Source organism: Jaculus jaculus, chromosome 9 (assembly GCF_020740685.1).
Source record: "Jaculus jaculus isolate mJacJac1 chromosome 9, mJacJac1.mat.Y.cur, whole genome shotgun sequence".
Classification (NCBI taxonomy): domain Eukaryota; kingdom Metazoa; phylum Chordata; class Mammalia; order Rodentia; family Dipodidae; genus Jaculus; species Jaculus jaculus.
Genome location: NC_059110.1, coordinates 7,374,869 through 7,402,737, shown reverse-complemented (window position 1 = coordinate 7,402,737; position 27,869 = coordinate 7,374,869). Strand labels below are relative to the sequence as shown.

Sequence of the window (27,869 nt, the reverse complement as noted above, 5' to 3'; positions counted from 1 at the left end):
CCCAGCACTTGGGAGGCAGAGGTAGGAGGATCACTGTGAGTTCAAGGCCACCCTGAGACTCCATAGTGAATTCCAGGTCAGCCGGGGCTAGAGTGAGATCCTACCTCGAAAAACCAAAAACAAAACAAAAAAAAAAAGAGTCCGTTTCTGTTTCTTAAGAAGAGCTCAGCACTTGAGGAAGTATGTGTTTCTTAGCGTTTACTCCCATCTGTTGCCTCACTTTAAATGATACCTTTACACGCCTCTATCATGGTCTTAGACCTATGAAATGTTTTAATAATGCCATGTTCAGGATTTAATTTGCTGTCTGCTAGCCCAGGAAAAGTGTCATGGCTCCTGAATGAGAGATGGGTCTTCGGTCTTGTCTCCTAGGCCTGACCGTGTGCTACTGTCCTCTTTGACCAGTGGCTCCAGCTACGCCCTTTTCTTTCTCATGCTAAGGCTGCCCCTTCTGAGTGCAGGCTCAGGGTAACTTCCAGCTAACAAGACTTCCCAGTCCAACATAGATTTGTCATCACCTATTTTAACTGTGTATGTGAGAGACCTTTAGCTGATGCAAACTCCAGATGCATGCTTCACTTTGTGCATCTGGCTTTGTGTGGGTACTTGGGAATTGAACCTCTGCCAATAAGGTTTGCAAGCAAACACCTTTAACCACTGAGCAATCTCCTCAGCCCAGTAGGTAGAATTTTCCTGTGCATTTGTTTACTGATCTTTTTTTGTCCTTCCCACTGGAATATGCTTTCCAGGAGACCAGGGGACTTTTTCGTCTGCATGGCTTGTTGCTGTACTGTCCTTTGTCTTTCTCAGAAAGTACTTGAACCCTGTGGCTAGGCACAGTGGCCAGTGTACCTTTGTCATCCTAGTACCAAGGCAGCTCAGACAGGAAGACTGCAGAATCTAGAACAGCCCAGACTACATAGGAAAAACCTATCTTTTAAAAAAAAAAAGTGAAGGGCTGGAGAGATGGCTTAGCGGTTAAGCGCTTGCCTGTGAAGCCTAAGGACCCCGGTTCGAGGCTCGGTTCCCCAGGTCCCACGTTAGCCAGTTGCACAAGGGGGCGCATGCGTCTGGAGTTCGTTTGCAGAGGCTGGAGGCCCTGGCGCACCCATTCTCTCTCTCTCCCTCTATCTGTCGTTCTCTCTGTGTCTGTCGCTCTCAAATAAATAAATAAATAATTTAAAAAAAAAAGTGAATTCTAGGTTATCCTGGGCTAGAGAGGCACTACCTCAAAAAGCAAGACAAACCAAAACAGCAGCAACAACAGCAGAAAAACACATATCTGTGCAATAAGCCAATAAAGGCTGGAAAGGGCAGAGGAAGAAACAGTCCTTTACTGATGGTTTCCCCTGTGCTGGCTAATGCTTGGGTCCTTTCCTCATGTTTATTCCACCTGGCTCCTGGTGATAACTACTCTGTCACAAGTCAAGGAAGCACTGCTTTAAAGGCTGATGTCACTTCAAGGCCTGGCATTTAACTAGGAACCTGTTTTTCAGGTTTGTGGCTGCAGTTTCTAGGGGACAGTCTGGTCATTTGCCTGAGTGCTTGGGTGTTCTGAGGTCTGTTGGCTTCTGAGCAGTGGATCTGATTGGTCTCCAGACCTAGGTTCAGCCTACTTGCCTGCCATTGATGGTGGTGTGGCTACCTGGGAACTTCTAGTCAGGGAAGAGGGTCTCTGTGGCCTTGTAGCTTCGGGCAGGGGCAGCGCACTGGTGGGCTTATCATCACATGGGTCGAAGACGATGCACGGGAGATCTCTCACCTCAGCCCTCTCTGCACCATCCCTGAGTTGGCCTGGCCTCCTCTCAGCAAGAGTGTTGATTAGTTAACCACGCGCTGCTCCCCAGCACCACGTCGAACCAAAAAAATAAGCAAGACCTTTCTCCCACTCTTTTCTTCCTACCTTTGCTGAGGACATGAGCCCCTTTTACAAAATGTTCTCTCAGGGAAGAGTACAGGACAGAGAGTAATTTTGTCCCAGGTGTGCAGGTTGGTTACCAGTTAAGTCACGTTGACTGTGCAGGTCTGTGCACTTGGGTGAGTCAACCTGAAGTAGATCTTGTCTGAGTTAGACAGATGCCAGGTGCAGTGATGCACCTCTTCAATCCCAGCACTTGGGAGTCAAAGGTAGGATTGCCATGAGTTCGAGGCCACCCTGAGACTCCATAGGGGTCAGAGACCCTACCTTGAAGTTGAGTCAGAAAGATGCCTGCATAGCTTCATTAAGTGAGTTTTCAGATCTAAACCATACATAGTCTAGCAGCAACAGGTCTGCCTTCTATTCTGTGGCTATGTTTTCTTTTTCCTTTCTTCTTTTTAAATAAAATGAAGAGAGAAAAACTTGGTCTGAGACTTGCAGCTCAGTTAGAGTAGAGTAAACCACATAAAATTGGCTGTGGGTGTGGTGACACATGCCTGTAATCCCAGTACTAAATTGGTGGGGGCAGGAGGACCGGAGATTCCCAGCCAGTGTGTGCTACATGAGACCCAATTTTAAAAATACAACACACACACTGTAGAAATGGGCTACCCATTAAAGGGGCTTACTGGCCTGATAGCCTGGGTTTGATTCCCCAGTACCCACATAAAACCAGATGCACAAAGTGGTGTATGCCTCTGAAGTTCATTTGCAGTAGGTGGCAGGAGGTCTTGGTATGCCCAAACCCACTTAAACACCGGCACTTCTCTCTAAACCAAACTAAACTAAAGCATAAAAACTTGGGTTTTCAGAATTTCAGGGCAATTGGAAAAGTTGCATATTTCATATAGTATTGACTTTTGAATTGATACTCTTAGATCAGGAAGCGTGATGGTTAAAAGTCCTGAGGCGGCTTCAGAGTAGGCTTTACCAGGGTGAAGTGGTATTTGGTGGTTTCTGCCTTGGCATCTTTTTAACTTATGCTTGGTTTGGTACATGTGGTTAATGCAAGTTTCTTGTTTGTGGTAGTGGAGAAGCACATGTGGCTAGAATGTAAAACTAGAGAGAATGTTCTTATCAAGTCAGCACAGTGACAGGTTTTTGTTCTTTTTTTTCTAGTTACACATGGGAAGCAGTTGACACCAAAAATAATGTAGTTTACAAAATCAACGTCTGTGGAAATGTGGATGTTGCTGGGTGTGGGCCATCAAGTGCTGTGTGTATGTGCAACTTGAAGACAAAAATTAATGAGTCAGTGGGTAAGTAACCTACTATTCCATTCCTGGGTGGGTAGTGTCTCTAGTTCTGTAAAAATGCTATATGGAAATTGTACACAATTACATGGTTATAGTACATATTTATAGTTGAAAGTGTGTTACCCAATTTGAATGTCTAGTTTGAGATAAAGTAAGAATACATCCATCTAAGTGAGTAACACGCCTACAGCTAGCCATTATGAAGATTTATGTGGCTATGTACTGAACGTGTAAGTATGTTTCCTTATATGGTTCTCCCTTTTCAGCCATGTTTTTCTTAAACTATCTTGACTTTCCCCCTCCTCCACTCCCATTCCTTTAGTGCCTAGCCCTCTCCCTTCCTTGTACCTTGTGCTTCCCTGGTGGTTTGACTCCAAGGCAGTATGTTCAGTCCACACAGTCAAAGATGGAATTACATGCTAGAATTAGGTGTTGTGGTGCATTCCTTTAATCCCAGCACTTGGGAGGCAGAGGTAGGAGGATCTGCTGTGAGTTCAAGGCCACCCTGAGACTACATAGTGAATTCTGGACTAGAGGGAGACGGGGGGGGGGGGGGGTCGTTAGGGAGGAGAAGAACCTAGACATGGCGTAGTGCATCCCTGCAATCCCAGCACTCAGGAGGAAGAGTCCAGAGGATCAGAAATTCACTGTTGGCTACATTAATGAGTTCAGAGCTACCCAGGGCTATATTAGACCCTGTCTCAGAAAATACTAAGTGGAGAAAGGCTTTATAGACTATTTAATATTCTCACACATATAAAGAACATGTATTGAAAGCTACTAGAGAGCAGTTGGGAGTCACACATGAAGACCTACTCTCAGCTGGATGTGGTGGAGCACAACTTTAATCCCAGCACTTGGGTGGCAGGATCCTATGAGTTCAAGGCCACTCTGAGGCTACGTAGTGAATTCCAGGTCAGCCTGATCTAGAGTGAGTTCCTAGCTGGAAAAACCAAAATAAATAAATAAAAATTAAAAAAAAAGATGGGTCCTTTAGAACAGAGCTGACTTTTCAATGCAAACTCTAAAAGTTAAAAGGGCTTAGAATGATGTATTTCATATTCTGAAAGGCCATAGCTTCTAGCCCAGACTAACATGCCCAACAAAACTGTCATAATCAAAGGAAAAAGAAAAACTTTTCATGATAAAAACAGGCTAAAGGAATTTTTGACCACTAAAGAAGCTGGAGAAAAGATGCTGGAAAGGATACTTTGCATTGAAGAGAAAGATAAATATATTCAAATACCACAAAATGAAAGGAATGAATACATACCTTCCAATAAGTCTGAGCATTAATGTTCTCAGTTCTATAACCAGAATTCACAGACCAGAAGATTGGATTAGAGAAAAGGAAAATTATAGACCAGTCTGAACATAGATGCAAACATTCTTAATAAAATACTGTGAATTCAAGAATACAATAAAAAGGTGATTCTCCATGATCAAGTTAGCTTCATTCTAGAGATGAAGGGATGGTTCAGCATGTATAAATAAGTCCTAGAAGACGCTAGGGATGAAGGAAAATATCTCAACATATGAAAAACCTTTAGTCAACAACATGTTTAATGGTGAAAAACAATCCCATGAACATCCAAGTTAAGATGAGGTGTCTACTCTATCCTGTTCAACGTAGTGATTGAAATCTTTGAGCAGTGAAGACAAGAGAAGGAAATAAAAGCTGCAGTGGGAAAGGATGAACTTGAAGTACCTCAGATACACTCTTTGTAATTGCTCATCTCTTAAAGATGCACAGTAGTTCTACAAGATTTCCTTTTTGGGGGGCAGATTAGCACTTAAGTGACAGGTGGGGTCCAGTGTTGCATAAAGTGGTCTTGAATTGTTCTGGTTGGTTTAGAAATGGGTGAACTGGAGGAAGAAGTATAAAAATATGCATAGACGATCAGAACTGACAAAAAACCAGAGCTTCTATGCTTTTAGGAAATCTTTGAAATTCAGTCCTCTCTCTGAAATTAATCCATTAATTACTGAGGATTCAAGTTCACCCCCTTATCATTAAAATACATATTCACAAAACTTTTACAATGGTGGTGTTGAGGTTACAAATAACTTCTACCTTTCTGGGATATAATTTCATGTTGCTTAAGTAAGAATTCATTAAAGAAGCTTTAAATAACCTTTAAATATTTAGCCATGAATAGAGAGAGTGGACTGGCATTGATGGTTTATTTTAGTACTAATATAGGATGCCTATTTTTTGTTTTTTCTAGGTAGGGTCTCACTCTAGCCCAAGCTGACCTCGAACTCATGGCAATCCTCCTACCTCTGCTCCCAAATGCTGGGATTAAAGGTGTGTGCCACCACGTCCAGCAGGATGCTTTTTAAAAGCTACTTTTTTTTTTTGTTTTTTTGAGGTAGGGTCTCACTCTGGTCCAGGTTGACCTGGAATTAACTTTGTCATCTCAGGGTGGCCTTGAACTCATGGTGATCCTCCTACCTCTGCCTCCTGAGTGCTGGGATTAAAGGCATGTGCCACCACGCCTGGCTAAAAAGCTACATTTTAACACTCATCAAGCTGTAACACTTGTAGTGTAATTCTCAACTAAATTTCTCTTTAAGGAGTTTGGCTACAAGTAAATAAGTTATTTCACTAGCAGCAAAGTAGTCTTGAAGAAGAAAAATGTGGGAAAGAGTGAAACATAATATTTTAGTCAGGCCTTTATCCCAGCACTTGGGAGGCAGAGTTCCAAGCCAGCCTGAGACTACATGGTGAATTCCGGGTCAGCCTGGGCTACAACGAGACCCTACCTGGAACACAACAACAAAACCCCTGCCCCCAAATATTTATTTTAGAAATGTATTTTTCCAAGCATCCAAACCACCTTTCCATTCCCATGGATGAACCCAGTGAAGCTCTGGACAGAGGGAGAAGAAACTGCAGTGGCCTATTCAGCATCCTCACACTCAACTCAAATAGGAAGGTCACAACATTTTAGAGAGCAAATATCAAATTTTACTTGAAAAAACTGTACAAAATATTTTAGCCAAGTACAATTTCCCATTGGGCTCACGTAGCTTCCTGCCTTAACAATTATAGCATTAATTTTTTTTTGTTCATATTTATTTGAGAGTGACGAGAATGGGGGGGGGGTAGGGAGGAAGAGGCAGATAGAGACAGAAAATAACCAAGCCAGGACCTCCAGCCACTGCAAACGAACTCCAGACACGTGAACCCCCTTGTGCATCTGACTAACGTGGGTCCTGGTGAATCGAGCCTTGAACCGGGGTCCTTAGGCTTCCCAGGCAAGCGCTTAACCACTAAGCCATCTACCCAGTCCAATTATAGCATTTTTAATACGAACCTAGCTGTGAAACTGTTCCAAATACCTTCTTCTCCTCCCCCTCTCCCCCCAGGTAGGATCTCACTCTAGCCCAGACAGACCTGGAATTCACTATGTAGTCTCAAGGTGGCCTTGAACTCACAACAATCCACTTGCCTCTCCCTCCTGAGCTCTGTGTTTAAAGGCGTGTGCCACAATATGCAGTTTTTGCCTTTTTCTTTTTGATCAAATATGTAGTTTTTTTTAATTTTTCTTTAAAATTTTATTTATTTATTTATTTGAGAGCGACAGACACAGAGAGAAAGACAGATAGAGGGAGAGAGAGAATGGGTGCGCCAGGGCTTCCAGCCTCTGCAAACGAACTCCAGAAGCGAGCGCCCCCTTGTGCATCTGGCTAACGTGGGACCTGGGGAACCGAGCCTCAAACCGGGGTCCTTAGGCTTCACAGGCAAGCGCTTAACCGCTAAGCCATCTCTCCAGCCCAAATATGTAGATTTTTTTAAAAGTGCCTTTAAAATGTGAAAGCCCCTCCACCCCCCCCCCCCAAAGTTTCAAAATCCTTTGTGGTGGTGTACATGCCTTTAATCCCAGCAGTCTGGAGACAGAGGTAGGAGGATCACTGTGAGTTCAAAGATAGCTGGAGACTACATAGTGAATTCCATTCACTGAGACCCTACTAAGTGAAAAGAAGTAATTAAATCTATTTGACATTTTAAAACTTTTTTTCTTCTTTTGGTTTTTCGAGGTAGGGTCTCACTCAAGGTTAGGATGGTCTGAAATTCACTATGTAGTCTCAGGGTGGCCTCGAACTCTTGGCGATCCTTCCCTACGTTCCTACTGACTGCTGGGATTAAAGGCGTGCGCTACCAGCCCGGCTAAAAACTTCTTTAAATGGCCCATATGATATGCACATTACAGCCGGCACAAAATTGCTTGCATTTTTAAAACACAAAAACAATGCCTAAGAACGGTATCCTTTGGAAAGTAATTCGAAATGCTACCATTGTAAGATCAACTCGGAGAATGAACAAAACCAGCAGAATATTAAGGGTTCAAACGTTGACTTAAAATAACCACTGTTGGCCAGTCTTAAACAAATGGTTATGGAGTGGATTGGTGGAGGGGGGGCTGCCCTGCGATCCGCGCCCGCCCCCAAGCACCGTGCTGCCCTCGAAGGAGGGGCGGCCGCGCGCTGGGGAAGGGGGCCTTGGGAAGGGGGCCGCTCGCCAGCGCTTGGGGGAGGGGGAGACCGCGCACGCGCCTTCACCGGCCGCCCGGACCCACCCGCGCCCGCGAGCATGCCAAGCGCCCTCAGGGAGCCACCAGCCGCAGACGGCGTTCCCCAGAAGATCCCCCCAGGACTCCCGCCTGCAAGCCAGATCTGGTAGATCCCATAGATAGGCGGGTCGCCGTGAGTTCGAGGCCACCCTGAGACTCCATAGCGAATTATTCCAGGTTCAGCCTGAGCCAGAGCGAGACCCTACCTCGGAAAACCAAGGCAAAAAAGCCCGAGCGCGTCCGGGTGGGGCTGGTGGCGCGAGAGCCTGGCCGGGCGCGGGGCGCGGCACTCCGGAGGGCAGCCTTTGTGTGCACGCTCGCCCGCGCGGCAGGCCGAAGGGAGAACCGGGCGCAGTCCCACCCACAAGAACCTTTAAAAGAATACCTTGGAATACATCTCGGCAGGAAAGTCCTCTACCAGCCGAGCCGTCGCTGCGCTGCGAGTCTCCAGCCTGCTCGGCACAGTCGCTGCCTCGATCCTCTGCGGCCGCGCCGTGCCGGGGACCGCAACCGCGCCGGGGGACCGCGACCGCGCGCTTCCCATCCGTCGAGCCGGCCGCGCTCGCCCCGCGCCTCCTCTCTGCCGCTGGCCGCGCTGGCCGGCGCTTTTTCTGTGCTCCGCGCCTGCGCGCTGGTCTCTGGCCCGCGCAGGCGTGTCAGCGTCTACGCCCCGCGCAGGCGCGCTGGCTTCTCACCCCACGCACTGGACCCCGCGGCAAACAACCGCAGGGTTTATGCCGGGCTTGCCGCCAAGATTTGCCGCCTGGCGGCCATTTTTTATTTTATTTTATTTTTATTTTCTGTAGGAAGTCTAAATAATCCAAACCGATGCTGTCACATCCAGCTCTCGAGTTGGATTTCCTTGACCAGCATTTAAGGCCTGGCATTTACTTCCTCTGGTGATGAATTCTGGGTCACATGTGTCAGGGAAAGGGGGAGAACATGGGTGTCCGACACGCACTGCCCGGCCCTGCCCGCGAGCTGCGGCGCGGCGGCCTTTGAGTGAACCCTGCTCGCCGTCCGGGGGACTCCCTGGGCCTCGGCCTAGGCCGCCCTGCAAGCGCCCACACCATGAGTCCCCGAGGCCTGGAGCTCAGCTGCAGGCTGGCAAGAGACCTGGTCACTCCAGGCGCAGCGACCTTTGTCGAAGAGGTTCCAGAAAGAAAGCGTGTGCCGAAGGAGGGGTAGGCCCGCTTGCAGAGCTGCCTTCCACACACGCAGTGGCTTTGGTAATCAGCCTCACAATGGCCGATGCTACCTACCTACAGGAGACCTACCTAGTCGGAGGGAAGAACGTGACGACATCAAAACATAAAAGACTAGCTTGAAAGAAGGGATTTAATGGAGGGGGATTTGGGAGCAGGAAAAAGAAAGGGTTGTGGGAGAAGCTTATGAAGTTTTGTTTTATGTATGTACCTACATTGTCAATAAAAAGTTAAAAAGAATCGGTGAGAGATGTTATATATATTAATTTTTAAATTTTTATTTATTTATTTGGGACACACAACCAGGCCAGAGAGCGAGCATTTGTGCACCAGGGCCCCTTGTCAATGCAAAGGAACCCCAGATGTCTAAATCATTTTGTGCATCTGGCTTTACTAGGGTGTTGGGGAGTCGAACCTGGCCAGTAGGCTTTGCAAACTAGTGCCTTTAACCACTGAGCCACTATCTCAGCTTTGCTTATTTGTGAGACACGGTCTTATTATGTAGCTCATGCTAGTTGGAACTTCCATGTATCGGAGGGTAATCTTGACCTGGTCCTGCCTCCAGCTCTCAAGGGCTAGCTGTGTATGTCTTTGTTCATCCTCTCCAAATAGGTGATTCTGCTTTGAGAAGTTCAAGCAGATCCCTCCTGGAATTTAACACAACGAGGAGCTGTCAGCATTCAAGTCCACTGCACAGAGTACAGAGCAGCATTGCCTTCCTGTGTGGGAAAACCCTGGTAAGTGTGCACATGGCCCTTCACGTGCTCGTCTCCTTGAACGTTCTTGTGAGACATTGTTATTCCTCACCCAGGAAGAATAAGTGGCAGACATTAAAACAGAGATGAACAAAATTCCCACCCAAGTCACCATCGAGAACCAAATCCTAAACTTACAAGAGAAACTTGATTCATGGGTGAGAGTAATTAGTGCCTTAAAACTCCAGGTAATGGCCAGGCATGGTGGCACACACTTTTAATCCAGCATTTGGGAGGCAGAGGTAGGAGAATCGCCATGGGTTAAAGGCCAGCCTGGAGCTACATAGTAAGTTTTGGTTTAGTCTGGGTTCAAATGAGACCCTACTTCCTACCTCTGTGGGGTGGGGGGAGACCCACAAACATGAGTAATGTTTATGTTGTAGACGTAATGTCTTCTTACTCAAATACCTTCCATCAGGATTTCTTTTTGATGGCTTTGGGGCGATGTGTTCAGTTTTTTAATATCTTTCCTTCCTTGTTTACATGAAATTGGAAACCAGTGGGTGACAGGCTTTCCAGGCCTTCTGGCTATTACCAGGTGTGACACAGGGACAGGATTGTGTAAAAGAATGATATGTAGACTTACTCTGGGTGTATTTTATGAGACTTGTTTTTAGAAGGGGACCTGGAGTAAGTAACTATTGTCCAACAAAAGCCACTGATAAACGACCCTATGATAGTGTTCAAATCAGAGGAAGAACCTAGGTGTTTAGAAAAGTCACAGTGAGAGAAACTCAGACATCATTTCCAGATTTGGTGCTATGAATGCTTTGTTAAAGGCCCATAATGTCTTACTTAGAAGTCCTTTGAAAATAAAACTAATATAGTTAATTTTGGACCAGCCTGTCATTTGCTGTGTTGTACACATTGAGATCTCAAAAGTCTGTTTGTGGCAGCTTGAAACATGTGAGTTTATACCACAGAAGAGAATAGCTGCTGTTGAGCTAAGTTTTCCAATGTATTCCGTGTTTACCTCACAAGAAGTAGGATGGTGAGGAGCTCCTTGGCTGGGAGCTTGGGACTGTAGAGGTTAATTCCTGCTGTGCTGTGGTCACCCCAAAGGACTCCAGAAGGTGCTGCCCCGAGAGTTAGTTGCACATGGGCCCCTTAGGGGCCCCCTCACAGGATGCATGAGCTTACGCTTGCTGGCTTTGATTTTGTTGGCATTTGGTTCAGAGAACATTTGGAGTTTGAGAAAGACTGAAGACAGCTTCCCGTGAATTTGCTGTGCTTGTGTGGTTAGGGCAGCAGAACAGTCCAACAGAAAGATTTCAGGAAGCTGTTGTCTCTGAACTTCACAGTTTGGGACATCTGGGTGACCTTGTTGAACTCTCAGCAGCCGCAGCCCTCTCTTGCTCTTTTAGCCTTCACTGTCTTCTAAGCTTAAACATGGACTTGAACTGCATGTGGCATGCTAACATTGCATTTTTCAAAACAGGGATCTCCTGAATTTGTCACTGCCACGGACTGTGTGCATTACTTCGAATGGAGGACCACCTCAGCCTGCAAAAAGGATATATTTAAAGCTAATAAAGAGGTAACAAGGGAATTTAAGATGGTATGATGATGAAATCACTCCAGACACACTTAAGATTTGAAGCAGTGGGGATGAGGAATCATCAGTTAGTGGTCTAGGCAATGGCAGGTTGTCCACATTCCAGCACATGTCACCCCTACCTACCCTCAGGTGAACAACTTAACTTGAAAAAGAAATAGCCAGGCGTAGTGGTGCATGTCTTTAACCCCAGCACTTGGGAGGCAGAGGTAGGAGGACCACTGTGAGCTCAAGCCCAGCCACATACTACATAGGAAATTCCATGTCAGCCTGAGCTAGAACGAGACCCTATCTCGAGAACCCCCCCCAAATAAAGTAAAAAAAATAAATAAAGACATGAAAGTTGGAAGGGTACTAGTTGGAGAGATGAAGGGGTGTTCAGGAGCAGTACATTTCGGATAAGAGGTTCATAGTCAGTATTATCGAAACACATATCAAATAAAACCAATAAAATTATTAAAATGTTCAAATTACTAATTCCATTATTAGGGGGGTAAAAATTGTTTTTGGATATCAGGTTGTATTTGCAAAGAGAGACTCTCAAATTTAATTATTTCAGTTCCTTGGAATGGTCCTTACCTTTAAGACAGTAAGGCATCTGCAAATTCCTGGAGTAGCTGCTGGTGGCTTAGTCTGGTGGCCTGCTCCACCTCTCGTAGCCCTCACTGGCCTGACCACGTCACTCTCCTCTGCTCTCGCTCCTACATGCATACACACTCCACTGTGATGAGTGTCCATTTGTCTCTCTTCATTGTTGGGGACTCATGGAGCCCAGTTTGAGGGTAACCTTGGATTCCTGATCTTCCTGCCTGTACCTCACGCGTGAGTGCTGGGAGGACAGGTGTGAAACACTCCACTCGGCCATGCTCCCATGCTAGAGCCCACTCCAGCCTGGCAGGGGCTTCAGGACGTGCAGTGGAGCAGCTCCCCTAGTGTTTCCAGCTGCTGGACTCTGCTTTCCCATATTCCTCAGACCCTCTCCACTCGACAGAGCTCCCGTTTGATTGTCAAACTGAGGGTGATACTTTTTTTTTTTTTTTTGTCTTTTCCAGGTAGGGTCTTGCTTCAGCCCAGGCTGATCTGGAATTCACTCTGTAGTCTCAGCTGGCCTTGAACTCATGGTGATCCTCCTACCTCTGCTTCCCGAGTGCTGGGATTAAAGGCACGCACCACCATGCCTGGCGCCTCCCTCCCCGCTTTTAAAAATGTTTTTCTTTTTCTTTATTTATTTGAGAGAGAGGCAGATAGAGAATGGGTGTGCCAGGGCCTCTAGCTGGTGCAGACGAACTCTGGACGCATGCACCACCCTGGGTATCTGGCTTACATGGGTTCTGGGGAGTCGAACCAGGGACCTTTGGCTTTGCAGGCAAGTGCCTTAACCAGTAAGTCATCTCTCCAGCACCCCCCTTTTTTTCCTTCTCAATTTTCATTAACAATTTTCTATGATTATAAAAAATATCCCATGGTAATACCCTCCCCCACTTTCCCTTTTGAAATTCTATTCTCCATCATATCCCCTCCCCATCTCAATCCCCCCCCCCCTTTTTTTCAAGGTAGGGTCTCACTCTAGCCCAGGTTTACCTGGAACTCACTATGTAGTTTCAGGGTGGACTTGAACTTACAGCGGTACTCCTACCTCTGCTTCCTGAGTGCTTGGATTAAAAGCTTGCCCCACCATGCCTAGCCTCCCCCCCCCCCTTTTTAAAATAAAGACAGTTTTGTTGTGTATCCCAGCCCAGGCCTGGGCTACACCACACCTGGCTAGGGTTTTCTGTTTTGAGTGTCTGAAGTGACAATTGTATTTTCTACCACCTAGGAAAGAGTTCCTTTCCAGAATAAACACAAGGCAGCTTGTTTCCTGCAGGCCAGAGCTCAGCAGCCAGCCCAGGCCCCATCCGGCTCCTGACCCTTCCTTAAACAGCCCCAGAGCTAAGAATGGATTTTACATTTTTACAGGACTATAAAGAAGTAGAAACATGCGGCAGAGACCCGTGTGACTCACAAAATCTAAGCTGTTTTCCGTGTGTCCATTGACAGAACCGTGCTGATCCTGCTCTGAGCAGTTTTGATGCTAGTGGAGAGGTGTGGTCTGTAGTTTTTTCAGATGTTACTGTTTAATGTCTCTTAGAAGCTGGTCTAAAGATGTGTGAGAAACGTTATTCATTTTAGTTTTTTTCATTGTCTACAGAGATGTGGTTGGCAGTTAGGACTTGGCTTTCGTTTTCTTTTTCCCCTTGAGGTAGGGTCTCGCTCTAGCCCAAGCTGACCTGGAATTCACTATGTAGTCTCAGGGTGGCCTGGAACTCACTGTGATCTTCCTACCACTGCCTCTTAGGTGCTGGAATTAAAGGTGTGCACCACCACTCCTGGTTGGTTTTGATTTTTTTTTTTTAAATAAAATTATTTTTGCTTGTTTTGAGATAGGGCCTCATATAGCTGTGGCTGCCCTTGAACTCTTCCTGAGTTTTCCATCTCTAGCTCTTGAGTGCTAGGTGAGTTTTGATTTTTTTTTTTTTTTTTTTCAAGGTAGGGTCTCACCTAGCCCAGGTTTACCTGGAATTCACTGTGTAGTGTCAGGCTAGCCTCGAACTGAAGGTGATCCTCCTACCTCTGCCTCCCAAGTGCTGGGATTAAAGGCTTGTGCCTCCATGCCTGGCCCTAGTTTTTGTTTATTGAGAGCCTATTGTTGGCTCGGCAGTCACAGTTTCATTAAGATTTGGAATGGGTCTTGCTCTCACAGACCAAATGGTGGATGCAACTGTATTCACTAGCCCAGCCTCTCCCTGCCTTGGGGAGAGATGAGTGAGGGGAAGGAGCTGAAGAGTGTGGTGCCGGTGCCGTTACCCTGGCAAGTCCTAGCAGCACTCGCCCTTCATCGCCCTTCATCGTAGAGTGTGACTCTATCTTCAGGCTGTAGTTGATGACTGCCTTAGGAAGATATGACTGGTTTAATGTCTGCGTAGTCCTTATACACCTTACTGTTCTCAATTATTTCTTTGTTTTGCCCTGTCACGTTTAGGATGATCTGATGATCAGATGTCATGGTCACTCCAAACTGCTTTTGGAGCCTGGGGATGTGAGACATAGCTTTATACTGTAGCCCAGGCTAGCCTCAAACTTGGAGCAGTCCTCCTGCATCAGCTTCCTAAGTGTTGGAATTACAGGCATGAGTCACCATGAAAGGGGGAGGAGGAGAGGGTGAGAGAAAGAATGAGCATGCCAGGGCTTCTAGTCCTGCAAAGCAACTCCAGATGCTTTACTCACCTTGTGCACCTGGCTTACATGGGTCCTGGGGATTTGAACCTAAGTCCTTCGGCTTTGTAGGCAAGTGCCTTAACTGCTAAGCCATCTTTCGAGCCCTGCCCCCATCTTCTTGTTCTATGCCACCATGTTCCCTATTCGATTACAGGCTGTCCTCCTGCCTGCTGGATAGTTGCTTTTTGTTTCCCATCCTTACCAGCCAATAGCTTATTGCCTCCATGAGTGAATGCTTTTGTGTGGTCTTGCCGTGGTCTGACACACTTGAGATTCATAGGACCAGGGACACTTAGGGTTGCTTTTCTTTTTGGTTTTGAGACAGTCTCTCTAAATCCCAGACTTGCCTGGAACTCACTATTTAGTCCAGGCTGTACTCAAGCTTGGAAACCCTCCTGATTCTGCCTCTCAAGTGCTGGGATTACAGGCATTGACCATTTATACCTAGCTACTTTTGGCTTTTACTGCAACCAGATTAGACTTTGTAGCAGTTGTGACTTTCTTTTCACTGCCTTTCTGCAGGTGCCTTGGGTGGGGTTCCCTTAGTGTGTGTTCTCAGAGCACAGGTGCCTCTACCCCTTCATACACCCCAACCTCTTCCTTTGTAGACTGAGGGAGTTATTAGAGGACTCTCTGAGGAAGGGGTGGGCAAGTCCACTTCTAGGTTCTGGCTGACTGGAGTTCATTGGCTCTGTGATGCTCTGTGGAGAGGCAAGCTGTTTGATAGTTCCCCCCAGCAACCTGTGACATCTCTGTCATCAGCTTAGGAAAGGCCAGTGGGTCCGAGTTGTCCTGTAGGTTTGATAGCTTGAAAGGCACTTAACTTCCATACCTATACCTACCTGTGACTTGTATCAGTCTAAAAAGTAAAGCTTTGTCCATGAGCAGTAGTAAAATCAGCTACTTTGAAATGACGGTAGAGAATTTGAATTTGTAGTATATTCTTTGGGGGTCAGTAAAATTTACCAGTACATTTTGGAAATGAGTTTTTTTTTTTTTTTTTTTCCTCCTGAGTATTGATACCAGGGGTATGCTAAGAAATGACTAGATCTGGAAGCAGTCAAAATCACCTGGCAGTTATGACTTTGAACAGCATTAGGGAGAGAATGGAGGTGAGGAAGAGGAGACCAAGGGTCGGGGCGTTGAAAGGAGTTTACTATAATTTGCAGAGATAGTAGTGGAGGAAGCTGGTACAGAATGGGGTGATGCATGTGAAAGCAAGTGACTGCAGAAGCACAGCCCTTAAGCTGAGAAAGACATTGGAGATCAACAGAGGATGAGACCCTTATTCACCTGGGCCATGTTGCTTTTGTTCTCAAGGGGCAACTTAGCCTGATAAGTACTTAGGAACAGAGACCAGTATGAGGTGACATCCACCACAGCCTCACGTGGTCTCTGAGTCCCAAGGTGTGTGATGAAGGAAAGTCTCTTTGTCCTCCCCCCCCACCCCAGGTGCCATGCTACGTGTTTGATGGTGAGTTAAAGAAGCACGATTTAAGCCCGCTGATCAGGATGAGTGGTGGCTACCTAGTAGATGACTCTGAGCCTGACACCTCCTTGTTCATCAACGTGTGTAGAGACATAGGTGAGTGTCTTGTTGGGAAGGGGGCGGGGCTAGGGCTTGTTTAAGAGGCATTTCTAGCTTTGCCTTCAACATCCATGTCACATTTAGGTTCTCTAAGCAACCTTTGTCCTGGGGATGTCCTGGCACGGCTCATCCTGTACTTCATTCAACAAGCTCTGATTATGTGCGCTCTCTCCAATCTGTCATTTCATGCAGCCTCTTCTTTCTTTCTTTTTTCTTTCCTTTCTTTTTTTTTTTTTTTTGAGGTAAGGCCTCACTATAGCCCAGGCTGATCTGGGATTCACTATGTAGTCTCATGGTGGCCTCGAACTCACAGTCATCCTCCTACCTCTGCCTACCAAGTGCTGGGATTAAAGGCGTGCACCACCACTCCCAGCTATGTTTTATGATTTTTATTAGGATGTTTGATACATGAACATACTGCAAATTGGTCATATTCCCATTGGGTTATCCTCTTTTGTTCCCCCTCATTCCACTGGGTCTGTCCTCCTCAGTGGCAGTCATGAATTCACCAGTTAGTTCCTGTGAGGAGGACAATGCTGCCTCATAATAGGCCTTCCCACCCTGTGGCTCTTAAAGGCTTTCTGTTCCCTCTCCCGAAATATTCCCTGGGCCTTGGAGGATGTGTTACTATTCTCCTTTAGTGTTAAGCTCTCGGCAGCCTCTGATTTTCTGCTTTGATGATTTTTTGTTGTTTTTTGAGGTAGGGTCTCACTCTAGTCCACGCTGACCTGGAACTTACTTTAGTTCAGGCTGGCCTTGAGCTCACAGTGATTCTCCTACCTCAGCCGCAATTAAAGGTGTGTGCCACCATACCTGGCCATGCTCTGATGATTTTTGAGTGTCCTCTGGGTCTACTGCCATGTTCCTGGAGGAGGGTCTCAGGCTAGCACTGAGAGCAGGATTCAGATTTAATCTCCCACTTCCTCTGTAATTGGCTCTGGCAGATGTGACAGAGGTGACTTACCTTGTGCTAGGCATTGGGCTTTCTTTTCCTGTCATTCTGATGGGTTTTGGGTCTCCCCGTATTTGTTGCCCTCTGTCAAAGCAGATTCTTGAGCCGAGACTGAGAGCAGCGGGGATCAGTGGGTTACATGTAGACGCGTGGAAGGCCTTTTGTTTGCACTGCTGTTTATGTCTGCCTTCCCCGTGGCTTGGGAATTGAGCCTAGGTGGATAGATTTTGCAAGCAGGCACCTAAGCCACATCCCAGCACCCTTGCGTATTATTTCTAACAGTTAAAAAAATAATAATTATGCCCACTGAGGCTTCTGATAGTGACCAGGGATGATTTTAGATTTTTGGTCTTGGGTAATTACATTGGTTCTTCCCTTCCAAGGAAATTGCCTTGATTATTTTGGAGAAAGATCTATGAAGTCTTTATCCTAAAGTAGGTCAGTAACTCAAATTGAAGTCTCATGGATTATTACTTCTGAAATAAAATGTTGTCGTGATTTGGAAAAACATTTAGATTTTGTTCGAACACGGGTGCTGCCACTTTAAGAGATTAGAAGCTGCCACTCAACTGGTAGCCTGGCCTTCCTGCTGCAGCATCAGTCTGGACAAAGTCCCCCAATCCCAGCTCTCTCTCGCCTAGCCGCCCCCAGCCTGGGGCCCCAGCAGGAGCGGGAACTCTGGACCAATCCCCTGTGGCCAGAAACCTTCAAGGCCACTTGAGTTACAGCCTTGGGTCCTGTCTGGTGCTTCCCTTACCCCCTCCCCCATGCAGCACTTCTGTGGCTCTTTGCACGTAGGCTGGGTCTCAGGTCTCAGTGTGGAACTTTCCCCCTCCCCTGAAAACTTTTAAAAGTAAGGAATTCCTTTTGTTCTGGGAAACTGAAGTCCACCCCCCCACCCCGCCCCAGCCCCCTATAAAACCTCCTTCACAAAAAGGAATTGTTTTAACATCCGTCTCCTGAACCTGCTTTTAAGATCTTTTAACAATCTTACAGATTGATGATCCTTTTAGGATTGTCTGAATTTGCTATATGTTTTCTTATAAAAGTGTCCCCCCCCCCCCGTTCCCGCCCCCCCCCTCCCCCGCCACACCATGCTCAGTTTAGGTACTCTGCCCGGGTGTTTATCAAAGTCTGGTAGACTTGGGCATCTGCCTTTCCTTTGCCTTTGGAAACCAGGCGGATTGCCTGGCATTGAGGTCAGATGAGGCAGTGCTCCGTGTGGCAGGCACTGTGTGCATAAGCAAGCCGCCTGCCAGCAGACTGACCGACCCCGCTGGGTTTGGAGGGCTGCAAAGCTGGCAGGAGGCCGGGTGCTCCTCCTGCTTTGACTGAGAGACTGCTGCTAACTTCCAAGGGAGCTGTGGTTGTCCCTCACTCATGGGTGAAAATGTTTGAGCCCGTCTATGGCTTGGTGCTGATTTAGGGCCTTAATCATAGCAGTTTTCCCTTCCCGGAGCAGAGGGCCGGGAGAAGGTGCGCAGCGGCAGGTGAACTCCTGCGTGTGCGTGTGCGTAAGGTCCAGCACCACAGCACCTGTAGGAGTAACTGTGCTCGTCTCAGCGGGCCCGCCACTGTCCTAAGGCCTGGCATGTTCTGGGCACATGTTTTCTGTTAGTTTTCCTTGGTTTGCATTTATTCCAGGTGCTATGTGCTCCCCTTCCTCCTCTATTTCTCTCTCTCTCTGTGTCTCTGTGTGTGTGTGTGTGTGTGAGAAAGAAAGAAAAAGAAATACTTACATACACATATGTATATATAGAGAGAAAGACAGAGATTGATTTAGGATGTGAGCCCAGAGCCGCCTGTGGGTTCTTTCCACTGATGGAATCTTTCCACTTAGATTGAGAATGCCTGCATTTTCCAGTCTCTTTATAGCTTAAAGGGGTAGTGCCAAAGTTAGTGGACCAGAGGAGACGGCAAGAATGTTCCTTAACCACAAGTGACGCAGCTGTCCCTGTCCACCCTCTTCCCTGGGCCCCTTGTGTGCCAGGGCCAAGCTAGGCTTCCTGTGCTCTCACTGGGGCAGGGGCATGGTGGGGAGAGGCGGTCTGCTCCTGCAGGTCTCAGAACAGTAACGTAAGGTCTTTGAAAAGCCAGTCCTTGTTGAAAAAAATCCTGGACTTTAGGACTCACTGAGGCCCACTGCTTGTCACTTCCTGTGTTTTAAGTCACCTGTGATGTTTTACAGACTCCCTTCGAGACTCAAGCCCGCAGCTGCGTGCCTGTCCCCCTGGCACTGCTGCCTGCCTGCTGAAAGGGGACCGGGCGTTTGACGTTGGCCAGCCCAAGGAGGGGCTAAAACTAGTGAGCAAGGACAGGTTGGTCTTTGGCCTCTGTGGTGAGGGCACTTTCAATTCTCGGCAAGAACCTGACTTTTAGGGGGACTATGGGGAAAGGGGGGGTTGGGTAGTGGGGGTGTCAGCATGACCAGAGTGTCTTCTGAGCGTGTATGATGACAATGTCAAAGTGAAGCCCATTATTTTGAAAGTTAATAATATGTGCTGACAAAATAGACTGCTCCCTCAGAGAAGTACATTGCTGTCCTCTGGGCTGGGCCCACTGGCTGGCTGCTCTCTGCATTTTTTTTACTTGTCTGTATGGTTTCGTGAAATAGTCTTGCTATGTAGCCCAAGGTAGCCTCGGCTTCTTGATCTATCCTGCAGGGCACAGCACACGCTGGCATTGACTTCGGGATGCCTCATTTACCTTCTCCACAGTTTTCTTGCTCTAGAGAATGAGAGACAGGAAGGCAAGTTGCTGCTGGCCTTCTACAGGCAGTGTCCTCTCAGCTGTGGTAGGCCCCTTGACATCGATGGTGCTGCTTGCACGTGCTCCCACCTGCCCGTGAGCCTTGATGGGGCAGTAGGGAGGTGTTTGTCTACATCCTCATGTGCCTACCACATCCCGAACATTGACCAAGGGTTTGATTTCTCCCTGTCTGAGGTCAACACCTTGGTTCATAGAGTGTTGATAATTTTCTGTGTGTATGTCTATTCATTAGCTCAAAGCACCATAAGGACACACCTCAAGTAAGGGCCCTTAAGCAAGGACTTACTCCTTCCAGAGTCTAAGACTTGAGTGAGCTACTTTGGTTTCTCCTGAAGCCATCTCTCTTTTTCTCTTTTAATATATATATATATATATATATATATATATATTTTTTTTTTTTTTTTTTTTGTGGTAGGGTTTTACTTTAGCCCAGGCTGACCTAGAATTCACCATGTAGTCTTAGGGTGGCCTCAAACTCATGATGATCCTCCTACCCCTGCCTCCTGAGTGCTGGGATTAAAGGTGTGCACCACCCCGCCCAGCTCTTTCTCTCTCTCTCTTTCATTTTATTTATTTATGTGTGTGTGTGTGAGAGAGAGAATGGGAATGAGAATGGGTGCTCCAGGGCCTCCAGCCACTGCAAACGAACTCCATACACATGCATTACCTTGTGCATCTGGCTTATGTGGGTCCTGGGCAATCGAACCTGGATCCTTTGGCTTTGCCGGCAAGCACCTAAACTTCTAAGCCATCCCTCTAGCCCCCTTTTCTCTCTTTTGAGGCAGGATCTCAACATAATCCAGGCTGACCTGGAACTCAATCTGTAGCTCAGGCTGGTCTTCAACTCATGATGATCCTGCCTCAGCTTCCTGAGTGCTGACATTAAGCCCATTTCTTGTGTCCTCACCCAATCTTCCCTCTGGGTCTGTGTTATCATATCCTCTCTCAGAAGGACACCAGAACTGTTGGATAAAGGCCCACACATCTGACCTCATTTTCATTTATTTACCTCTTTCAAAGTCCCTGTGCTCCAGTAGTCATTGCTGAAGCATGTGGGTCAGAGCTGCACCATAGGAGTCATGAGGGACACTGTGCAGAGTAGCCAGTGGGTGATTCAGGACCCTGGGCAGGGTGCCGAGGGTTGAGTGAAATATAGGGCACTGTGCAGAGTGTGAGCTTGTCTGGAGAAGCTGCAGGTCATCTATTTTCAGCACTTCTGTCACCAGGCACAGGAGTCGTGGGCACATCCCACAGTGGGGCCGGAACCTGCTGACCAGCTTGAGTGTTCCCTGGCTGGCTCAGGCCAGGCTTGGTGCAAAAGGGGAGAGCTCTATAGCCTGTGGCTGCTGGGTTGTCACTGTGGGCTAGCTTCAGGTTTACGGAAAAGCCCTTGGCTTGCACGTATGCAGTGTTATTTAAAGGGGGGGGGTTGTGGCCTTATGGACAAAAATACACTTAGCCCGTTCAGCTTTGTTTGGTCAGTGTTAGATTACCTACAGACTGTTTAACTCAAACAGCTTTCTCTAGTATTTTCAGTTTGCACATTAGTCATTTTATTTAACTTTTCACAGTAGAGTACAATGAAGTTTATGAAATTGTTTTATATTCTAACTTCTATGGTTTATGCTTCTGTTAACCCCTCCCCATCCAATGTGCTGAATGCTAAGAGAAATTTGTTAATTTGAATGTAATATATATACTCTCCACGTGGTTCCTACAGACTTGTCCTGAGTTATGTGAAAGAAGGGGCAGGAAAACCAGACTTTTGTGATGGTCACAGCCCTGCAGTGACAATAACCTTTGTGTGTCCATCCGAGCGGAGAGAGGTGAGTGACTAGTCTCTAGGTGACTCTTTAGAGCTGTGACCTTCAGCCAGGACTGCCCAGCTGACCACATGTCCGTGTCCATGGCAGCTGGGCCTTGGACTTTCAGTGGGGGCGACAGCTTGCTCTTCCCTGTGCATAGTGGTGTGGAGACAGGTTCTTGTGGGTAATCCAAGCCATCCCCAGCCTCCCTGGGGCTAGAGTTACAGGCATGTACTTGCCCAGTGTTTCTCCCTCTCTTTCTCTTTGTTTTTTTCAGGTAGGGTCTCACTCTAGCCCAGTCTGGCCTGGATTTTACTAGGTAGTCTCAGGCTGGCCTTAAACTCACAAGCAGTCCTCCTCCTACTTCTGCTTCCCAAGTGCTGTGATTAAAAGCATGTGCTAGCTGGGCGTGGTGGCGCACACCTTCAATCCCAGCCCCCAGGAGGCAGAGATAGGAGGATTGCCGTATGTTCGAGGCCACCTTGAAACTACATAGTTAATGCCAGGTCAGCCTGGACCAGAGTGAGACTCTACCTTGAAAAACAAAAACCAAAAACCAAAAGCAAACAAATAAAAAAAAGTATGCTCTACCACGCCTGGCTGCAGTACTTTCTTTTCTCATGATCTGGCTGGTTGGGAAGGACATCTATCAGGGTCTATTTGGTAGAAAATGATTTTAGGCAATTTACAGGGTGATTCTTCCCCCCTCCCTCTCTTTATCTCTCTCTTTCTTTTTAATTTGTACTTGGGCAAGTAGTTGAAAAATTAATCTGAAACCTGGGATGTCTCTAGTTTCACTGCTGCTCCCATTTTGCTCCCTGCACTGCTCTGCCTGTCAACCCCTCACTATAGCATTGTTTCGTGGTGACTTTCATTTTTCATTTAATTTATTTACATGTGCAGTGCTGGGGCTGGAAGCCAGGGCCTTGGGTGCCAGGCTGTTGCTCTACTGTAAGCTGCTGTCCTAGGGCTCCCTGGGCTCTTCCCCCTGTCTATGTGCTTGTAACATGAGGACAACAGCTGAATCACACTTGTCCTTGAGTCCTCCTTGCAGGCCAGTGTGCCGATACCCTTTCTAATCAGAACCCTGGGGTTGGCGGGTAAGAGGCCTCTCAAGGGGAAAGGTCAGGGCTTTGTGTAACAGAATGAAGGAGGAGGGGCGGAATTCTCTTGCCCAGAACCACACTCCCCTCCCCTGAACAAATGTGGAGTTTGGTCAGATTTCAGGCCAGCCACTGGCCTGTCTGGTATGTGGGGGACAAAGAAGGGGAGGCTCAGCTGCCGTTGCAGACAGACCTCCAGTATCTCACATTCTGGTGCCATCAGCCTAACCAAGACCTGACTTGTGACGTCAGTTCTGAGTGTGTGTATTGAGGAATATTTATTTGTACTTTCCATTTGTGTCTGCAGAGATAGTCTTTTAAGCCTGGCAAGATGTTCTGAGCAGTTGTGGTTTTAGAGTTTTCCTTTTTATTCACTCCATATCTACTAAGAACCATTCTTCACTATACGGATGAAGAGAATTGGGTTTTTCCTCCCAGCTCTGCCATGTCCAGGACTTCTTGGTGTCAGGAGAAGAGGCTGGTTGAGGAGCTAGAGGCTCCCTTTCAAGCCAGAGTTTTCACTGAACAGAACTTGAGCTTGTGTTAAATGTGCTTGGATACTTAGAGTACTTGAAGTGAAATATTTAATCACTTTTGCTGGCTTGTTGAATATTTTGGCAGCCCATATTTAATAAACATTCATTATATATATTTTTTGAATAAAAAGCTTTGAGTTTAAATAGTATAACAGTCACCTTTTTGTTGTGTATAGTTCAGTTGGTCCTAAGATTTTTACTTGAATTTTCAACCTTTTTTTTTTTTTTTTTTTTTTTTTGCATGCAGGCTTTCTTTGTTCTAAGAGACAAAAAGTCTTAATCAGGAAATACAATATCAACTGAGCAGTCTTGGCTGCTCTCACATGAGGGGTCTTCCAAGATGCTAAAGGGCCTCTCATAGGTACAGCTACCTCTACAACAGAAAGAGGCTTTTTGGTTTTCTTTTTCCTCCTGTTGTGAAGACCCTGCCAAGGCTCCCAGACTTCTTTCTTTCTTTCTTCTTTTTTTTTTTTTTTTTACATTTTATGTATTTCTTTTATTTTTAAATTTTTTTTTAATTTTTATTAACATTTTCCATGATTATAAAATATATCCCATGGTAATTCCCTCCCTCCCCACCCCCACACTTTCCCATTTGAAATTCCATTCTCCATCATATTACCTCCCCATTACAATCATTGTAATTACATATATTTATAGAGGGAGAGAGAGAGAATGGGTGCGCCAGGGCTTCCAGCTACTGCAAACGAACTCTAGACGCGTGCACCCCCTTGTGCATCTGGCTAACGTGGGACCTGGGGAACCGAGCCTCGAACTGGGGTCCATAGGCTTCATAGGCAAGCGCTTAACCGCTAAGCCATCTCTCCAGCCCACAACCTTTTTTTTTTCCTGAGGTAGGGTCCCACTCTAGCTCAGGCTGACCTGGAATTCACTATGCAGTCTCAGGGTGGCCTTGAACTCATAGTGATCCTCCTGCCTCTGCCTCCCAAGTGCTGGGATTAAAGAGATGAGCCACCACACCTGGCTAAATTTTCAATCTTTATCCTAACTAATTAGAAAGTCTCCAACATTCCCAAGGAAACTTCAGGCTCATAGCAGTTACACCTCTTTCCCCAACCCTGCAACACCACCATGAGACTTTTTTTTTTTTTTTTTTTGAGACAACTTTCTGTCCGTGGCCTTGCTTCTCCAGCACATTTCATGTAAACGGCACCGTGCAGCATGTCCTCTGTGTGTCCGGCACTCTCACGTAGCACGCACGCAGCTCTGCGTTTCTCTGTAATGCACTGCACTGAGCCACGGGCTTGGAAGAAGCACCAAGTTTGAGTCAGCCAGGAGGGCTTCAGCCTGCTAGTTGTGTGACCTGTGGTAAACTGGCCCTTGGGACTGGGAGGGGCCTGGAGCAGGCGCTCAGCAAATACACAAGGAATTAACTGTGCCTGGAAACAGCGCAGCTATTCCTGGTCCTAAGACTAGTCAGGCAGTTCCTTCAAGGAGGATTAGAAGATGACAGAGGCTCCCACGAGCTGGCCTGTCAGCATTCTTCATAGTTCATTCCAAAGAGGAGCCTCAGAGCCCTTGATTGTGAAAGCAGCGTGATGGAGGAGTACAGGGTTTTAGTTGGATGATGTCCTGGCTTCATCCCGAAGCAGGTTTTTACTCGTTTTTTGAATTTTTTTTTTTTTTTTTTTTTTTTTTTTTTAGAGACAGGGTCTTGCTCTCTAGCTCAGTTTAGAGCGGTGTCAATCTCTCAGTCCCCCAGCTTTGGCCTCCTGAGTGCTGGGATTACAGATGCACACCTTCATGTATGGCCCAGAGCAGCCTTGGGCAGATGAGAGGTGCTCACACTCCTGACCAATTTTAGGAAAGGTTATAGAGCATCTCCCTAGATACGAACATGCATGGTGATGTTCCCCAGCCCTGGGCTCAGGTGGGCTGTGCACCCTCTGCATCTCATGCTGCTTGCCAAAGTGGTAACAGTTCTCCAGTAACGTTAAACGAGGATGGGCTTACTGCCTGAATGAAGCTTGAATGCCCCTCAGGGTTATAAGCAAGTACTTTTGTTCCAAGTGAAATGGTGTGTGTGTGTGTGTAAAAGCATATATAAGCCTTAGAAAAAGTAAAAGTAAGTGGGGCAAATGTGATTCAAAAACCAAGAACAGCAAAATGAAAAACCCAACAGCCCGTCCTTGAGCTTTTCAGTCGCCCAAGAATGGGTATTTGAACTGCATTTGAAGAGTCTGTGCTTTCACACTGTTCCCAACAGGGCACCATTCCTAAGCTTACTGCCAAGTCCAACTGCCGCTATGAGGTTGAGTGGATTACTGAGTACGCCTGCCACAGAGATTACCTGGAGAGTGGAACCTGCAACTTGAGCAGTGAGCAACATGACATCGCCATTGACCTCCGTCCCCTGGCCCAGCAGGGAGGTGCGTGGGGGTGCCTCTGCTTTGCTGCAGCTGTGCTCGCTGGGAAAGGGGAGCCAAATAGCTGGCTGGGGCCGTGCCATGCCAGGCCTTCAGAGCCAGGGTTGGGTTTGCCCAAAGGAATGGTATGTCTCCTGATCTCCCTTTTCACTCATCCTTTCTGTAGGGTCTCATTACACTTCTGATGGAAGAGAATATATATTTTACATGAATGTCTGTGGGGGCAACGAGGTCCAGATCTGTAATGACAAAGAGGCTACGGTTTGCCAAGTGAAAAAGACCAATTCCACTCAAGTCAAAATAGCAGGAAGACATCAAAATCAGACCCTGCGGTGTGTAAACCCTGCCCTTGATTGTTGAGTGTGCTGTGTGTAGAACCAGCCCCTGCAGTGTGTAAAGTCGTGCACGTGACTGTTTGTGCGTTGTGTGCCTGTGGGCCATCACTGTCTCCCTGCTCCTCTTCCTCTTCCATCTCCCTTGTGTACGGGAAGTCAGGGAGGCCAGCACACCTTCCTGTTTGACTGAGGCAAGTTGCCATTTGTCCCCAAACAGTTGGACGGTTTTCCTGACTTTATGATAAGCACACATCTGTTAGAACGATTAGTTTTATAAATCTATTGTTCGTAAGGAATCATATTGTTGGAAATTTAGTTAGTTTATAATTCATATGGCTTTTGTATTTTTAGATTTGTTTTTGATAAGTTTTAACTGTTTTCTTCTAGCAGCTTGAGAATTTAAAATTTCATTAACATATAAGGTTTAAACACCTAACCAAATTTACTCAGTGTGATTCTTGTGACCTTGGCTTTTGGTAGTCACCTATACAAAAGCACTAAGGAGATGCAGTGTTTCTGCAGTGCAGTCTTACCTAGAGTCCATTAGGTAGGATAGTGCTTTTGGTACTTGTTAGCAAGGCTGTCTGACTCTTGGGCATTATTTTGTACAAAATCCAAAAGTAGAGCAAGAGAAGTCTTCACACTCACAGCAGAGCCGTCACCCCTCCCTCTAGTCCATTAGGACTGTGCAGGGAGGCTGAGTGGCCTGAACATTTGAAACTCATTTCCTTAGGACGCTTGTCCAGCTGGCGCAAGAGCTAGCTGTTTCATGTCAGTAGTGATTTGTGGACAGTATGAAAAAGGTTTAATGAAGCAGCTTTTAGAACTTCAGGTTTCTGCAGTGGGTTCTATAAAACACATCTCATGCATGTTCATAACTCCAGGTACTCCGATGGAGACCTCACCTTGATATACTTTGGAGGTGACGAGTGCAGTTCTGGCTTCCAGCGGATGAGCGTGATAAATTTTGAGTGCAATAAAACCGCAGGTGAGTGCCCGGGTCTCCTCCCCAGTTGTTGATACTGGGCCTCGTGTGCATCTTGTCCTGAAGTGGAATGCTGAATAGAGGGGGTTAAGGTGGCCTCCTTTGGACCAGCCACCTCCAGGCCCCAGACTGCTTTTTTTTTTCTTTATTAAAGTAATGTCCTTCCCTGCTCCCAACAGGATCCATACATCCTGTTTCCATTTTCCTCTGCTCTCCGTGTTTGTCTTGGGAACCAGCCCAGCACCAAGCTTGCTAGGAGAGATTCTGCCTTGAATTCTGGCATGCACACACACAATCTCACCGGAGCATGCCCAGCAGAGGTGGCTTCACTAACTAGCTTCTAGAAGCTGCCACTTCTTTAGGGTTACAAGAAGCTTTGCAAACTAATGGTCCCATGATACAGTTTGAATTTGGGGGATGACAGGATGTCACTGGGAAAATTCAAATTGCAGGCATTGCTTTTTCTGGGTGACTGAGAGGAGTCCCTGAGTCACCAAGGTACTAGCTTGCTGATCTCAGTCTTCAGACACACACAGCACCCACAGATAGGAGATGGGATTACATCATCATCAGAGAGCTGTCCTGTGCACGGATGCCCCAGGACGTCTTGGCGCCCTAGCATCCCTCAGGCTAACCTGTTTCCGCACCAGGCTTTTTCTGGAGCTAAGCCCAGTTTCCATCCTCATCTGTGTGCAACTGGCCCAAGCATACACTGCTGTCTGCCCCCCGAGGGCCCCTAGCCCTTCCTTGTGTTTGTTTTGTATGTTTCTATGGCAGTTTGGTCATGGGGCCATTCCTGCATGATTCACTGGGATCTGGGAGCAGCGGGTGTGACTGCGGTCAAGCTTCCATAAATTTGCTGAGGAACAAGCAAAAGATGTCCAGCAT

At 46.8% G+C, this 27,869-nt stretch overlaps 1 protein-coding gene across 1 annotated transcript in view; it reads left to right on the top strand.

Moving 5' to 3' along the window:
* Igf2r (insulin like growth factor 2 receptor) overlaps window positions 1–27,869 on the top strand; it is a 114,845-nt gene that overhangs the window by 20,376 nt on the left and 66,600 nt on the right. The window contains exons 2-10 of the mRNA XM_045158581.1: window positions 3,038–3,177; window positions 9,569–9,693; window positions 11,150–11,248; window positions 15,974–16,106; window positions 19,250–19,379; window positions 21,551–21,656; window positions 25,502–25,664; window positions 25,828–25,993; window positions 26,881–26,984. Of these exons, the coding sequence (XP_045014516.1) occupies window positions 3,038–3,177; window positions 9,569–9,693; window positions 11,150–11,248; window positions 15,974–16,106; window positions 19,250–19,379; window positions 21,551–21,656; window positions 25,502–25,664; window positions 25,828–25,993; window positions 26,881–26,984 (1,166 nt within the window). The remainder of the gene's footprint in view (window positions 1–3,037; window positions 3,178–9,568; window positions 9,694–11,149; window positions 11,249–15,973; window positions 16,107–19,249; window positions 19,380–21,550; window positions 21,657–25,501; window positions 25,665–25,827; window positions 25,994–26,880; window positions 26,985–27,869) is intronic.